The sequence below is a fragment of the Zootoca vivipara genome, chromosome 2, assembly GCF_965207765.1.
Source record: "Zootoca vivipara chromosome 2, rZooViv2.hap1.1, whole genome shotgun sequence".
In the NCBI taxonomy this organism is placed as follows: Eukaryota; Metazoa; Chordata; class Lepidosauria; order Squamata; family Lacertidae; genus Zootoca; species Zootoca vivipara.
In genome coordinates, this window is record NC_142584.1 from 117299687 (window position 1) to 117315088 (window position 15402).

Consider the following 15402-nt stretch of genomic DNA (forward strand, 5'->3'; position numbering starts at 1 on the left):
CAATAGGCTTTCCCCCCCAACAAAGGCTTGCATAAAGACATACAAGGGGCTCCAAATGATCAGATCAAAGACTCCAGTCTACTTAAGCTACCTGCTCTCACAGCAGCCGACAGGGAAAGCATATCTCTCTCTCCTCTCTTGCAGCTACCTGCTCTCACAGAAGCCAATAAGATGCTCCAATGGGAAGCCACAAGCAGGGTTTTGCTGCAATGAGTATTCAGAGGCATCCTGCCTGTGACATTGGAGGTTAGCACAAAGCTATCAAGCTATAAGCCACTGAGAAGCTTGTCCTACATGAATTTGGCCAGTCCTCTTTTAAAGCCATCCTAGATCATGGTCATCACGGAATCCTGTGGCAATTAATTCCACAAGTTAACTGTGTGGAAATGTGCTTCCTGTTCTCTGTCCTGACTCTTCTAACAATCAGCTTCATTGGATGTCCATGAATTGTATAAACAAAATAAAAAAATTCCTTCCAGTAGCACCTTAGATACCAACTAAGTTTGTCATTGGTATCCGCTTTCGTGTGCATGCACACTTCTTCAGAATTGTATAGTTTATTAGGATTGGAGCCTAGGAGACCAAGGTTTTAGTTCCACTTGAGTCCAAAATTCTAGTTTGGAGAGAGAAAACCCTTTCCCCATCTATGTTAATCACACTATGCATGAGTTTATAAACCTCAGTCATGTCCTGCCTTATGAGACTTGATCCATCGTAACTTTTCTATAATTTTCTGAACTTTCCTGAAGTTGATGTTCCTCAAATTTAGCAGGGCCCAGATTGACAGCCCCATCTGTGAGTTCTCACAAACATGCTTTGCTCTCACTCTGCCCCTGCCCATTGAGTCACAGACAGATGCCAGGGAGGTGGACCTTCTGAACATTATAATTATCAAAATCATGGTGATTTATTTATCTAGTCCAGGGATTTCGCCAGGGATGACCTTTGAGTCCTAAAATAAAATAAATATCATAATCACAGGCAGGGTGAGGTAACTTATTGTCACAAGCCTGAAAAAAGACTTGGGTTATAAATATCCGAAGGCTTCCCTGAGAGATTTGGGGCAGGCAGGGCTCCGTTCTGTGGGAGGTTTCCTTTGTCTACCTTTGCTTGAAGATATTGTAGGAGGCCAGGTGTGCTACTAATTTCCTTGCTGCCACAAGAGTGTATGACTCTTGCAGGCATAGCCAGAATGATATTACTTCTGCTGCTATTTATGCTGCTAATGCCCCATGGAGTCAGTGGGATGCTGAAAGCAAAATGTCCATTAAATCGGGAAGAGCGTCATGATCCGTTGAATTATTACAGGCCAGGAGACCACCTCATTAGTGGGGTCATAGTACAAGGTGGTGTTGTAATGAACAAACCTGACTTTTTCCAGCACCCCAGAAACCCTGTTATGTTGTAAGTGACTGTATCTTACCCACCCTGCATTCACAATCACTGCTATGTGCCAGTGATAGCAGCTGATTTCTGACCATCCCTTACAAACCCTTTCCCCTCCTTTGCCCATCTATTGACTTTGAAAGAAGGTTTGGTTATTGAGAGGCAGCATCTAAGTGGCTCTTGGTATCCTGCAAACTGGAAGGTTGATTCTAAACACTTTATTTGTGGCGGCTTCAGTTTAGTTAATACAAATGCAGCATCTAGGGAACAGGTGATCATCTCTTTTCCTGCTTCTTGGGTGTGTTGTCAAACTTCTGCAACGTGTTCAGGTCCTGTTGAATCGAATAGTTGGCCCGGGTTGGGAATAAATTGGACAATATTTTGACTGTCAATTGCTCCATTTGTGGGGTGCTGCTAAATGCAGGGTTTTCTCTGCGAAACATTTGCCAAACTTTAGTGCTGGTTGGAGTGAATCAGACTACAGTACATTTGGTTTTTGGGTGTTAACTAGAAACCCCGGTTTGATGTATGAATTACTTGGTTTGTGGGGAGAAGAAGTTGCTTCAAGAAAGGCTAGTTAAGTGGGCTGGGGAAATTGTTGGAACAACTTCACAAGTCCCGTTGAGTTTGGGAACAGGTGCTACTCATTATGAACTCCTTAATCTTGACCTTCTTCTCAGCCATGATTTAATGTTGCTACGGAAGGTAAACTGCGTTTCCGTGTGCTGCCTTGGTTTTGCCAGAATCGGCATAGTCATGCTGGCCACATGACTTGTAAAAACTGTCTGCGGACAAATGTCGGCCCCCGTGGCCAGTAAAGTGAGATGAGCGCCGTAACCCCAGAGTCGTTCACGACTGGACTTAACTGTCAGGGGTCCTTTACCTTTACTGTTGGAAAACAGCAAAAGCATTTCCTTCTTCTGTGCATGGGATACGTAAAACCACATAAGGCCAGTGCTTGTCTCGCAACCTAGCCAGCAGTTGTTTGAAGCCACTATGTCTATGATACCATAACTCTGCCTATGAAACCTGAGATTTTCTTTCCTGTCCTCTGCGGACAAAATGTCTGCTATTTCTCTCTTTCCTCCCTTCTCATCTTGTCAATAGTTCCTGTCAAGTCTCTGAGTTCCAGAAACTGTAAGTTATCATTCAGATCAAATTCACCCAAGCTGCAAGTTCTCCTAAAAACTATTCATTTTCTTGTTGGAGCACCTGGACAAGTTTCTACTCCTTCAAGTGGACAGTCGAAACAATGGTTTGTTCATTCATTTATTTGCAGTCCAACATTAGAGGACCCTTCTCCCTTCCTGTCTCCCTTATTTGCCATTCAAGAGAGCAACCAGAATCCTCAGCTTTTACCCAATGTCACCCTGGGCTACAACATTTATGAGGCTGCTTTTGATGCCAGAACAGCGGCTGATGCCATGCTAGACAGCATTCCAAGCTACAGCTGTGGAAGACAGAGTAATGTTATAGCTGTTTTTGAAGCAACTACTTCTGAAATTGGCAGCCAGATTTCAAGCATGTTGGGCATCTACAAAATGCCCCAGGTAGGTCTTTGGAGGGGATTGGAGACCAGCTATGTTTCCTTCCTCTTTTCTATATCTCCACCAGTGTTGAGAAACCCATTCACCCCTCCAGAGGTTTCTGAACTGCCAAGCCATCTATTCCTGGCCATTCGCCATCCTTGTGGGGATTGATGGGAGTTCAGCAACATCCCGAGGGCCAAATTTTCCCAATCCCTGCTCTCCAGGGAACACAAATCACAAGCACCCAAAAAGGGAGATCATAGAAAGAATCTCACATTTTAAGAAAGTGGGAACTGATTTGGAAAGCCCTCAGTCTCTTTCTCTCACCCTCACCTGACTGGTATAGGAAGTAGTAGTATCATCATTGTTCAATATAGTTCCTTGCTCCCCAAGATTTCTTCTTTCTTAAGAAGACCAGTGGTTGTCTCTAGAAGCTAAATGAGCATGGAGATTAAGTTTCATGCACTCCTGCAGACCATGTCACTGCTTAGCTTCTGCCTCTGCCTCTCCTTCTGTGAAGTTGCCCATTGTGATTCTAGGAAGAGGTTGGAATGCCATGACCCCTGAAAGCCCCAGATGCCCTATTCTGCCTCAATATTCATTGGAGCCACTTCCATCTATGTGAGCTCTAGATTCTCCATCGGAGGCATGAAATGCTTCCCAGAAGCAACTGGTTAGCCCCTGTGAGAACAGAATGCTGGATTAGATGTCACATGATTATTGGCCTGATCATGTGACAGGGCCTTTCTTTTGTATTCCTGAAAACAAGACACCAATCCTTTTCTTCCTAGATCAGTTTGGGCTCTACTGCATATGATCTTAAAGGAAAAAAACAGTTTCCTTTTATCTACTGGATGGTCCCAAAAGAAAAAACCCAGTACATGGGGATTGTCAAGCTGCTGCTGCATTTTGGATGGACTTGGGTTGGTCTATTTGTTCCAGACAATGGCAATGGAGAAAGGTTCCTGAGTGCCATCAAACCTCTGCTGCTCCACAGTGAGATTTGTGTTGCTTTCTTGGAAATAATTCCTTTTTCCGTCCAGATGATGTCATCCTTACGTTGTAAACCATCTCTCCTGAGACAAGTCAAGGTGTTCATTTACTATGGAGACTCTGAACATGGAAGTTATATAATCACATACTTACAACGCTTTCAGGAAGTGAAGAGATCTGAGGGGATAGTCTGGATCACAACGGATGTTCAGGACATTGACGAGATTTTGTTTTGTGGTTCTCCTTACAACACGCCTGGCCAAGGTTCTTTGTCCTTTGTAAGGAATACACCAAGACAGACAGAATGTAGCTACTATACTCGGCTTTCATACACATCTGAACCGTTCTGTCAGAGAGCATTCTCTTGTTCGTGTTCAAACAATGTGGTATCTATGGAGGGTTGGACAAGATGCACAGAACAACGGGGAACTTTGTCCCAGGAGAAGATTGAGGCAATCTGGTCTCACGATCGCTACAGCACTTACTACGGGATCCAACTTGTTGCTCAGGCTTTAAATGCTGCATATTCATCCAGATCAAAATGGAGGTTAATGGCGGGTAGAGGAGAGAGATTGGACCGTCAAAGGTTGCAGCCATGGCAGGTCTGTCCTCTCCCCTTTTTTGCAAATACTTTGTCCATCTCTGGAATCTTAATTGAATTTTTCATCTATCTTTGTAGCTGTACTATCCTTTGAAGCTAATTAATAAAGAAAAGTATGGGGAAATATTGCTTCACAACATAGGATTTTTAAATAGTTAAGGAGCATTCACTCACATTAATATATATTTTCATAAAATGTATATATCGCTTGACTGATGAAAAAACAGTTTACAAAAGAGTTAAAAGAATAAAATTAGTACAAAGAAATTTAAAACACTAATTTGAACCCTATATTTGAAACCTATAGAAAGTTGAAATCACAATATGATAGATTAACGCAAATTAAAACACATGCAAGCTTTCTAGAGTTTCAAATCGCTTTCTTGGCCATGTCCTCAATATATGTTTATTTGGGTCTTATCCCGAAGAGGATTAAAAATCTGATAAAGGACCAGTTATACTGGCCCAAAAATCATCAAATATAGCTGACACAAGTTCGCTACAAATTAGTAAGAGGTCTGGAACCTTCCTCAATTGTCACAGGAAAACAAGACTACATCCCACAAAATATTCAAGCTCATGAACAGATTTGATATATCAGATGCCCAGGAAACATCCTTCAATTGTTTTGCAATTATATAGTTTACTATCATCTGCAATGGGGTTTGCATATAAGCCTGCAGTTCTCACATGCAACCCTGATACCATGTTTTCTAAATGCTGGTGTTTTCTCCTGCCATTCTAGCTTCAAAGTTTCTTAAAAGAAATCCAGTTTTCTAATTCATCCATAGGAGAGATGTATTTTGATAAGAATGGGGAGCTGACTGCCAACTTTGATATCTGGAACTGGGTCGTGTTTCCCAATAAATCTCACAGCAGAATTAAGGTTGGGACAATCGAGGAACAGGCATCCTCCGACATAAAATTCACCATTAATCCGGAAGCCATTGTGTGGCCTGGGAACTTCAGCAAGGTGATTGCATTTATTTATTTCTTGCATTTATACCCTGTCTAAATTCATGCCCCGAAAGACTCCGGGGGGATGCCTGTGCAGTTGTTAGTAGAGTTGCATCTCCAAGAAGGGACATGATTCCAGGGAGGACTCAGGATGCAGCAGATCAAATTGTAAAAGTTGACTGAACCCATAATAAGCTTGACAGTTCAATAGCAGACCCCTGGAAGGGCAATCTCTTAATAATTCAGTGGCAGAAAAATATAACAGTAAAAAACTTAAAATGTACAATATACTTTAAGTAAATCAATTCGGATTGAGAGAGTGAAGGAACATCAGAGAGAGAGAGAGTAAAAGTAAGAATAACATGTGACCATGTTGGACTGCATTTATAGGCAGTTCAGGGGCAGTTTGACCTGAAAACACAGAGCTCTTTCCAGATGCATGTCTGCTTCCGTGAAAACCTTGGAACCTTGGAAACCTTCCAAACACACTAAAAGGTTCCGGAACACTTCCGTTAGCTTCTGTTTGCTTCCCCACACGAGAGCCAGTGTGGTGTAGTGGTTAAGAGCGGTAGACTCGAAATCTGGTGAACCTGGTTCGCGTCTCCGCTCCTCCACATGCATCTGCCTTGCGCTAGTCACACTTCTCTGAAGTCTCACGGCCCCATGCACCTCACAGAGTGTTTGTTGTGGGGGAAGAAGGGAAAGGAGAAATGTTAGCCGCTTTGAGACTCCTTCGGGTAGTGATAAAGCGGGATATCAAATCCAAACTACTACTACTCTTCTTCTTCTTCTTCTTCTTCTTCTTCTTCTTCTTCTTCTTCTTCTTCTTCTTCTTCTTCTTCTTCTTCTTCTTCTTCTTCTTCTTCTTCTTCTTCTTCTTCTAGCTTCAGTGCCTTCTTTCAGCTTCTATAGCTTTCGTACTTCTGAAATGCCTTTATACCTGATATATCCCTCCTTTTCTCTATGGAGTTCAAAATGCTATACGTGGTTTGTTTTATCGCCACAACAACCCTGTGAAGTAGGACATATTCAGAGCAAGTGAATGGCCCAAGGTCACCCAGGAAGCAATTTGAACCTTGGTCTCTCGGGGTCTTGTCCAACCCTCTAACCGCTACACCACACAGGCTAAATTTGCTAAATTTGGATATTTTCCCAATATGGGCCCGTTTTATATTATCCCTAAGGTGGCCATTTCCAGGAAGACTGCCACTTCCTAGATGTGTACATCTCTGCCGTTTTCCTTGCTTTCTCTGTTTTGCATAGGAATTCAGTTGGAGAGGAGGAAAGAGTGGAGAGGCTGTCCTTACACTTTCCCTTTTTCATCCACTCAGAGGGAGAGATGACAATGCATCAATGGGCCCAAAGTTGACAGAGGAGCCGTAGCTGCCATGTGGGCTTTAACCAGAGCAAAAACAAAAACAAAACTATGCCGTGGTAAATCCCTGAAACGAGTTTGGTGAAGTGAATAATACTGTTGTTGTTTAGTCGTTTAGTCGTGTCCGACTCTTCGTGGCCCCATGGACCATAGCTGTCTTGCACTCCTGTCTTGCACTGCCTCCCGCAATTTGGTCAAACTCATGTTCGTAGCTTCGAGAACACTGTCCAACCATCTTGTCCTCTGTCGTCCCCTTCTCCTAGTGCCCTCAATCTTTCCCAACATCAGGGTCTTTTCCAAGGATTCTTCTCTTCTCATGAGGTGGCCAAAGTATTGGAGCCTCAGCTTCATGATCTGTCCTTCCAGTGAGCACTCAGGGCTGATTTCCTTAAGAATGGATAGGTTTGATCTTCTTGCAGTCCATGCGACTCTCAAGACTCTCCTCCAGCACCATCATTCAAAAGCATCAATTCTTCACCAATCAGCCTTCTTTATGGTCCAGCTCTCACTTCCATACATCACTACTGGGAAAACCATAGCTGTAACTATACGGACCTTTGTCGGCAAGGTGATGTCTCTGCTTTTTAAGATGCTGTCTAGGTTTGTCATTGCTTTTCTCCCAAGAAGCAGGCGTCTTTTAATTTTGTGACAGCTGTCACCATCTGCAATGATCAAGGAGCCCAAGAAAGTAAAATCTCTCACTGCCTCCGTTTCTTCCCCTTCTATTTGCCAGGAGGTGATGGGACCAGGGGCCATGATCTTGGTTTTTTTGATGTTGAGCTTCAGACCATATTTTGCGCTCTCCTCTTTCACCCTCGTTAAAAGGTTCTTTAATTCATCCTCACTTTCTGCCATCAAGGTTGTGTCATCTGCATATCTGAGGTTGTTGGTATTTCTTCCGGCAATCTTAATTCCGGCTTGGGATTCATCTAGTCCAGCCTTTTGCATGATGAATTCTGCATATAAGTTAAATAAGCAGGGAGACAATATACAACCTTGTCGTACTCCTTTCCCAATTTTGCACCAATCAGTTGTTCCATATCCAGTTCTAACTGTAGCTTCTTGTCCCACATAGAGATTTCTCAAGAGACAGATGAGGTGATCAGGCACTCCCATTTCTTTAAGAACTTGCCATAGTTTGCTGCGGTCGACACAGTCAAAGGCTTTTGCATAGTCAATGAAGCAGAAGTAGACGTTTTTCTGGAACTCTCTAGCTTTCTCCATAATCCAGTGCATGTTTGCTATTTGGTCTCTGGTTCCTCTGCCCCTTCGAAATCCAGCTTACACTTCTGGGAGTTCTCGGTCCACATACTGCCTGAGCCTGCCTTGTAGAATTTTAAGCATAACCTTGCTAGCGTGTGAAATGAGCGCAATTGTGCAGTAGTTGGAGCATTCTTTGGCACTGCCCTTCTTTGGGATTGGGATGTAGACTGATCTTCTCCAATCCTCTGGCCATTGCTGAGTTTTCCAAACTTGCTGGCATATTGGGTGTAGCACCTTAACAGCATCATCTTTTAAAATTTTAAATAGTTCAGCTGGAATATCATCACTTCCACTGGCCTTGTTATTTGCAGTGCTTTCTAAGGCCCATTTGACTTCACTCTCCAAGATGTCTGGCTCAAGGTCAGCAACCACACTACCTGGGGTGTACGAGACCTCCATATCTTTCTGGTATAATTCCTCTGTGTATTCTTGCCACCTCTTCTTGATGTCTTCTGCTTCTGTTAGGTCCTTACCACTTTTGTCCTTTATTATGGTAATCTTTGTATGAAATGTTCCTTTCATATCTCCAATTTTCTTGAACAGATCTCTGGTTTTCCCCATTCTATTGTTTTCCTCTATTTCTTTGCATTGCTTGCTTAAGAAGACCCTCTTGTCTCTCCTTGCTATTTTTTGGAAATCTGCATTCAGTTTCCTGTATATTTCCCTATCTCCCTTGCATTTTGCATGCCTCCTTTCCTCCACTATTTGTAAGGCCTCGTTGGACAGCCATTTTGTTTTCTTGCATTTCCTTTTCCTTGGGATGGTTTTCGTTGCTGCCTCCTGTATAAAGTTACGAGCCTCCATCCATAGTTCTTCAGGCACTCTGTCCACCAAATCTAAATCCTTAAACCTGTTCTTCACTTCCACTGTGTATTCATAAGGGATTTGATTTAGATTGTATCTTACTGGCCCAGTGGTTTTTCCTACTTTCTTCAGTTTAAGCTGGAATTTTGCTATAAGAAGCTGATGATCTGAGTTACAGTCGGCTCCGGGTCTTTTTTTTTTAAAGATTTTAAAAAATAGACTTTATTAGAGAATTTTTTTAAAAAATACACACACTAGAAAATATACACACACTAGAAAATTTGAAATAACTTAATAACGTAGGATAGCTTAACAACTTAAATAGCATCGCATAACAAAAATGATATAAGTAACGTAACTGCATATTTAAGCCACCCAACATAAACCAATCAACATAAATAAACAAATCAAAATTAATCTAAACAGATTAACTCAATCAAACTACAAATAATAAACAAAATCAACTTAGATAAACATAACATAACGTAACATAACTTAACATAACATAACAACATAACATAACATAACGTAATATAACATAACAAAAGAATATATATACACACACACACACACACACACACATATATATATATATATATATACAATCCCCAAGTCAGATCTTAACACATGGGCCTATCTCCATAAAATCCATTCATTTTAGTTTAAAATTGGCTTCCAATCGCCAATATATCGCTTCCCTTACTATTATTTCCTCTTTAATTTGCTTTCCCTCTTATTAAATCCAATTGAATTGTTCCTGCATGTTTTCTCTATTCCAGACAAATCACTAGCTCTGTTTTGATGTTTTCTTTTTTAAAATACTCTTCCACGTATCTCCATTCTGATTTTATTCTCTGTTTTGATATGTTCCTAATTACCGCCGTCATTCTTGCTAGGTTCATGAACTTTACTACTTTAATTTGCCACTCTTGGATTGTTGGTATTTCAGTTCCTTTCCATTTCTGGGCTAATACTAATCTCGCCGCGGCGCACGCATATAAGAAAATTTCTTATAAAAATAAGAAATTTTCTGGGATTAGGCTTAATAAAAAATATTCAGGTTTCTTTTCAAACGTAATTTTTATCATTTTCTTCATTTTTTCATATATATCATTCCAAAAATTATATATTTTTTTACATTCCCACCAACAGTGAAAATACGTACCAGTTTTTTCCTGGCACTTCCAACATTTTTTTGTTTCTGTTTTGTAGATTTTAGCTAATTTTTCTGGCGTCAGGTGCCATCTATATACAAGCTTCATCATGTTCTCTTTGATTCCTGAACACGCTGTAAACCTCATTGTCGATCTCCACAATTTATCCCACTGTGCTTTATATATTGGTCTTCCTATATCCTGAGCCCATTTTGTCATCACAGATTTTATCTCCTCATCTTTCAATTCCCACTCCAACAAAAATTTATACATCTTGGACAATGATTTAGTCGTATTATCAATCAAAATTTCTTGTAATTTAGATTTCCCCTCATTAAATCCTAATTCTTTATGTTTTTTAAATAAACTTTGTATTTGTAGGTAATGTAGCCAGCTAGCACAGTGGTGTTTAATCTCTTCGAATGGCTTCAGTATAAATTGATCCCCTTCTTTCACTGTTAGTTCTTGATAAGTTGGCCATTTTCCATCTTTACCTCGGCCACTCATTGTTGTCATTTCTAATGGTGACGCCCACCAGGGCGTCTTTGTTTCTAATAAATTTATATATTCCTCCCAAATTTTAAATACCGATTTTTTAATTATATGATCCGTAAAGCTTTTATCCTTTCCTCTGCTTTCCTGTAATAGGTACGCGTGCCATCCTTTATTATTCCTAAACCCTTCTAATTCCAAGAGTTCACTATTTTCTAATACTATCCATTCCCTCATCCAGCAAAAACATGCGGAGGCATAATATAATTTAAGATCAGGGACCCCCCAGCCACCTCTCTCCTTGCTGTCCGTCAATAGTTTATATTGAATTCTTGCTTTTTTCCCTAGCCATATGAATTTGCTTAGATCTTTTCTCCATGAATCAAAAATTTCTTTCTTTCCTATGATAGGTAACATTTGAAATAAAAACAGGATCTTCGGTAACACTGACATTTTAATCACTGCTATCCTTCCTGATAGAGACAAATTTAACTCTTTCCAGCGGTCCAAATCTTTTTTAATCTCCTTCCATACTCTGAGATAATTGTTCTCATACAGGTTTATATTATTGGGGGTAACAACAATTCCTAAATATCTGATTTTATTAACTATTTCCCAATTTGCAATCTTCTCCAAATCTATTGCTTCTTTCTTCCCTATATTTTTGACTATCATTTTGGTCTTATTCATATTAACTCTAAAGCCTGACACTTCCCCATATTTTTGCAATTTCTCCTTTAAATTAATTATCAAATCTAATGGTTCTTCCAACATTAAGATCACATCATCGGCAAAGGCTTTGGTTTTATAGATGTTCTTCCCCAGTGTTATCCCCTTAATGCTTTTATCTCTTTGGATGTCTTTTAACAGAAATTCAATCGACAAAATGAATAATAAAGGAGATAAGGGGCATCCCTGACGGGTACCCTTTTGGATTTCAAATTCCTCCATTATTTCTCCATTTAATATCAATCTTGCCTTCTGTTCTTTATAGATTGCATTTATCCCCTCTAAGAATTTACCCCCTATTCCAATTTCCCTCAACAATTTTTTCATAAATTCCCATGTCAAATTATCGAAGGCTTTTTCGGCATCCAAAAAGATAAAAGCTACTTTTTTGCTTGGCATCCAATCTAGGTACTTGACTAAATCTAAGAAAATTCTCATATTATTTGACATTTTTCTCCCTGGTAAGAAGCCTTGTTGGTCATGTCCAATGATCCCGTTTAATATCTTTTTTAGTCTTCCGGTTAGTATATCACTAAAATTTTTATAGTCGACATTAAGTAGAGAGATCGGCCTGAAGGATCCCACCTGATCGTTCTCTCCCTCTTTCTTTGGTATTAATGTTATAAATGTTTCTCACCATGTTTTTGGGAACACTCCTTTTTCTAAGATTTCATTTGTTAACAATTGGTACACACCACCTATCTCCTCCCAAAACAGTTTATAATGCCGACTTGATAGGCCATCTGTTCCAGGTGACTTACCCAATTTCAATCTAGTAATAGCCTCATATACTTCTTGCTTTGATATCGGTTTGTTAAGTAACTCTTTTTCTTCTTCATTAATTTGGTTTATATCGCATTTGGTAAAATAATTTCCCAATTTTTCTCCATCAATATTCTCTCTTTTATACAAATTTTTATAGAATTTGACAAAACATTTCTGTATATCCTCTCTATTATTCAACCTTTTCCCTTTATCTACTATGCTTGTAATCATTCTTTCACTCTGTTTCTTGCGTATCTGCCAGGCTAAAAGCCTTCCTGCTTTCCCCCCATGTTCGAATGTCTTTTGTTTCATCCATTTTATTTTATTCTCAATTTCATGGCACGCCAATGTAGATAATTTATTTTGTAGAAGCTTAATCTGTGTTACCAAATTTCTATTGTCTGGTTTTTTGGCTAACTCCTTCTCCTTCTCCTCCATTTCTCTCCTAATTTCCTCCATATTTCTTTCTCTCTCTCTTTTAACCCTATTCTTTTGTTGAAGGTATATGCCTCGGATAAAGGCTTTGCTTGCATCCCATGTTGTCTCAAATCTACTTCTTTCGAGATATTGTTTTTAAAAAATTCTTTCAACAAACCTTTAACTTTTTCAACAAATACTTCATCATTTAGAATTCTCTCATCCAATCGCCATCTTCTAATCTGTCTGTTATATTCTCTTATTTTCACCATAACTGGGTTGTGGTCCGATATGGATTTTGCTAGGATTTCACATTTTTCTACCCTAGACATTAATTTAGATGACACCCAGATCATGTCAATCCTTGACGCCGACTTCTGAGCCCCAGAATAATATGTAAATTTCTTTTCTTCGGGATTTTTCACTATCCACCCATCCTTTAATTCATAATTACTTATTATATTGAAAAAGGCTTCCGGTAATTTACCTCTATTTTTTTTCCTCCCTTTTGTTCTATCCAATTGTGGTACTATAACCCCATTAAAATCCCCGAGTATGATTACCTCTTCTTCATCTATATATTCTTCCATCTTCTTCCCCAATTTCTTAAAAAAATCCAGTTTACATCCATTTGGAACATAAATATTGATTATTGTCACATTCCCTGTTGGTAAAGTCAAGCGCACTCCCAACATCCTTCCCTCCTTATCCTGGAATATCTTTTCGGCCTTTATACTAGATTTCACATACGTAACCACCCCCCTATTCTTCTTCACATCAGATGATATAAATTCTGTACCCAACCTCTTATTAATTAATACCCTTTCGGTTCCGGTTTCCGCCTGCAGGAATGGCGGACCTGTTTTCCATCTCTCTGACCTTCGTAAGGAATTTGGCGGTTGCTAGGGGAGTAAATGGCAACCCCCTACCCTCTCCGGGGGTTACGGAGAGGGGCCGCTGGCCCGCGATGCCCCCAGACCCACTCCGACTGTTTTTGGAGTGGGGGGAGCTTGGGCTGAGCACTTACGACGGCCAGGACCCCCGGACGCTAATCTGCATGGCGGGGATTTCCATGGTTAAAGAAGATAATTAGGCTTAAATCTATGGACATACTTCAGAAGGAGGGGAAGAAGCGCTGTTTACTGCTGAGAATTTTATGCTGCTGAGTGAGAGGAGTCAAAGAATGTACGGCATCTGGAAGAAGGATTGATGGGGACGGAGCGATAAGGGAAGCGAGTTTTTATTTTTTATTTTTTCTTCATATATGTTGCCTCGTACCTTCCCGGACGCGATGTCCTGGTTTGTTTGGAGTGAAAGAGAAGCAAAAGACTGTGTGAGTTGAACTTTATAGCTGTTGTTACTGAGCATATTTCTTAAAGATGTGGAGTTGCCGATGAGAAAAGCCCCCCCCTAGTCAGACGGAAGGAGTTCTGGACGCGTTCGGAGGATTTATGAGCTGTGACGCACTTTAAATTGGAGCAGCGACCTGAAGCTAAGTTCAGCTATAGGGCAAGGAGATCCATTAATTTACCAAGAGTTCATGGTTGGATGTTTGGGTCTCCTGCCTGAAAAAGCTGTAAATTCCATAAAGATAAATAAATCGTAAATCTTCATGGCTATGAGAGAAAATGAAAGTGATTTGAGCCTTTTAAGATGGCGCTGCTACTTCGACGCAACAGGGAGCTCCATTAAGAAGATTTATGGGGAGGCTGGACTGATTAACTCACACAGGAGAAAGAACATCTGTGAAACTTTGTTTGATATTTATCTCAGCAGCTGGAACAATCGGATGAAAGTGGAAAACATCTATGTGACTGTAAGGGGAAGATTTGGAATATTATGAGCTTGGAGGACGATTTGAACTTTAGAAATAAGACGGCAGTGGACAGTTGCGAGGAATTCCCAATTTCTTGAAGCATGGGAACCAAAAAATAAATTCTTTAGATGATTTGGCATAACATTCGGTTTGATTGATATATATATGTGTATAATTTGAAATATTGAATGTGATATAATTGGTTTTAATTGGAAAATTAATAAAAATATTTTAAAAAAAATATTAATTAATACCCTTTCATGATCTTTAGATACATGCGTTTCCTGGAGGCATATAATGTCCCAGGAATCTTTTTTCAATATATGCTCCGTCTTATTTCTTTTAATTTTATCATTTAATCCATTAATATTCCATGAAATAATTTTTAGATTCATAACTTTATTATATCACTTCAACTGTAGGCTATCAATGTCGGCTTTGATTTTAAAAATTCTTGAAAATAGGAAAGGAAAAAAGGAGGGGAGGGAAAGGGGAGGAAAGGAGGGGAGCAGCCAATGAGGGGGGGAGGAAAGGGGAGAATAGAGAGGGAAAAAAGGAAAGAAAAGAAAAAAAGGGGGGGAAGGGGGAGGGAAGGGAACAAGGGGAAAGGAAAAAGGAGGGAAGGGAGGGACTAAAGAATAAAAAAGGAAAGGGGAAAAATTATGTATGAGGAGGAGACAATAAGGGTGAGCAACTATTGTTTACAATTCCATCATGAACACGAGAAACAAATCGAAAGTAGGTAACTAAATTATCCGCCTTTATATGTTAGAGTCACTTCGTCTTAGTTCTCTTCTTCTTCCCCAAACTGTTCTTTCTTTTGTCTATTATAAAATCTTTCCGCTTCTTCCGCCGATCTGATCGTTTTCCTTTTACCTTTGAATGTAAACGTGAGTCCTTCTGGGAACTCCCAAGCATACCACATATTTTGCTTCGATAGAGCATCCGTCAGTACTTTATAGTTCTGTCTTTTCTGCCGAATCCTTTTGGGAATTTCTTTAAATATGGAGATGATTTTCCCGTCTATCGTCAGACTTTCTTGTTTTTTCTTTTGCAGTATTTTGTCTCTGAGTAGCATTGAGTTGAAAAAAACCATACAATCCCCGGGGCCTTTGATGTTA

The 15402-nt window shown here is 40.0% G+C and overlaps 2 protein-coding genes across 2 annotated transcripts in view; one reads left to right on the forward strand and one right to left on the reverse strand.

Moving 5' to 3' along the window:
• LOC118080166 (major histocompatibility complex class I-related protein 1-like) overlaps positions 1-15402 on the reverse strand; it is a 194200-nt gene that overhangs the window by 103529 nt on the left and 75269 nt on the right. The window lies entirely within an intron of this gene.
• Positions 3770-5611, forward strand: LOC148687171 (vomeronasal type-2 receptor 26-like). The gene is made up of 2 exons (XM_088664205.1): positions 3770-4510; positions 5255-5611. Exons 1-2 carry the CDS (start codon positions 3770-3772, stop codon positions 5522-5524), a joined length of 1011 nt encoding a protein of 336 aa, XP_088520331.1. The 3' UTR covers positions 5525-5611.

Coding starts and splice junctions, on each gene's coding strand:
- LOC148687171 (XM_088664205.1), top strand. CDS start 3,770: ATGGTCCCAAAAGAAAAAACCCAGTACATGGGGATTGTCAAGCTGCTG. Junction 4,511..5,254: donor AAAGGTTGCAGCCATGGCAG/GTCTGTCCTCTC, acceptor CTGCCATTCTAG/CTTCAAAGTTTCTTAAAAGA.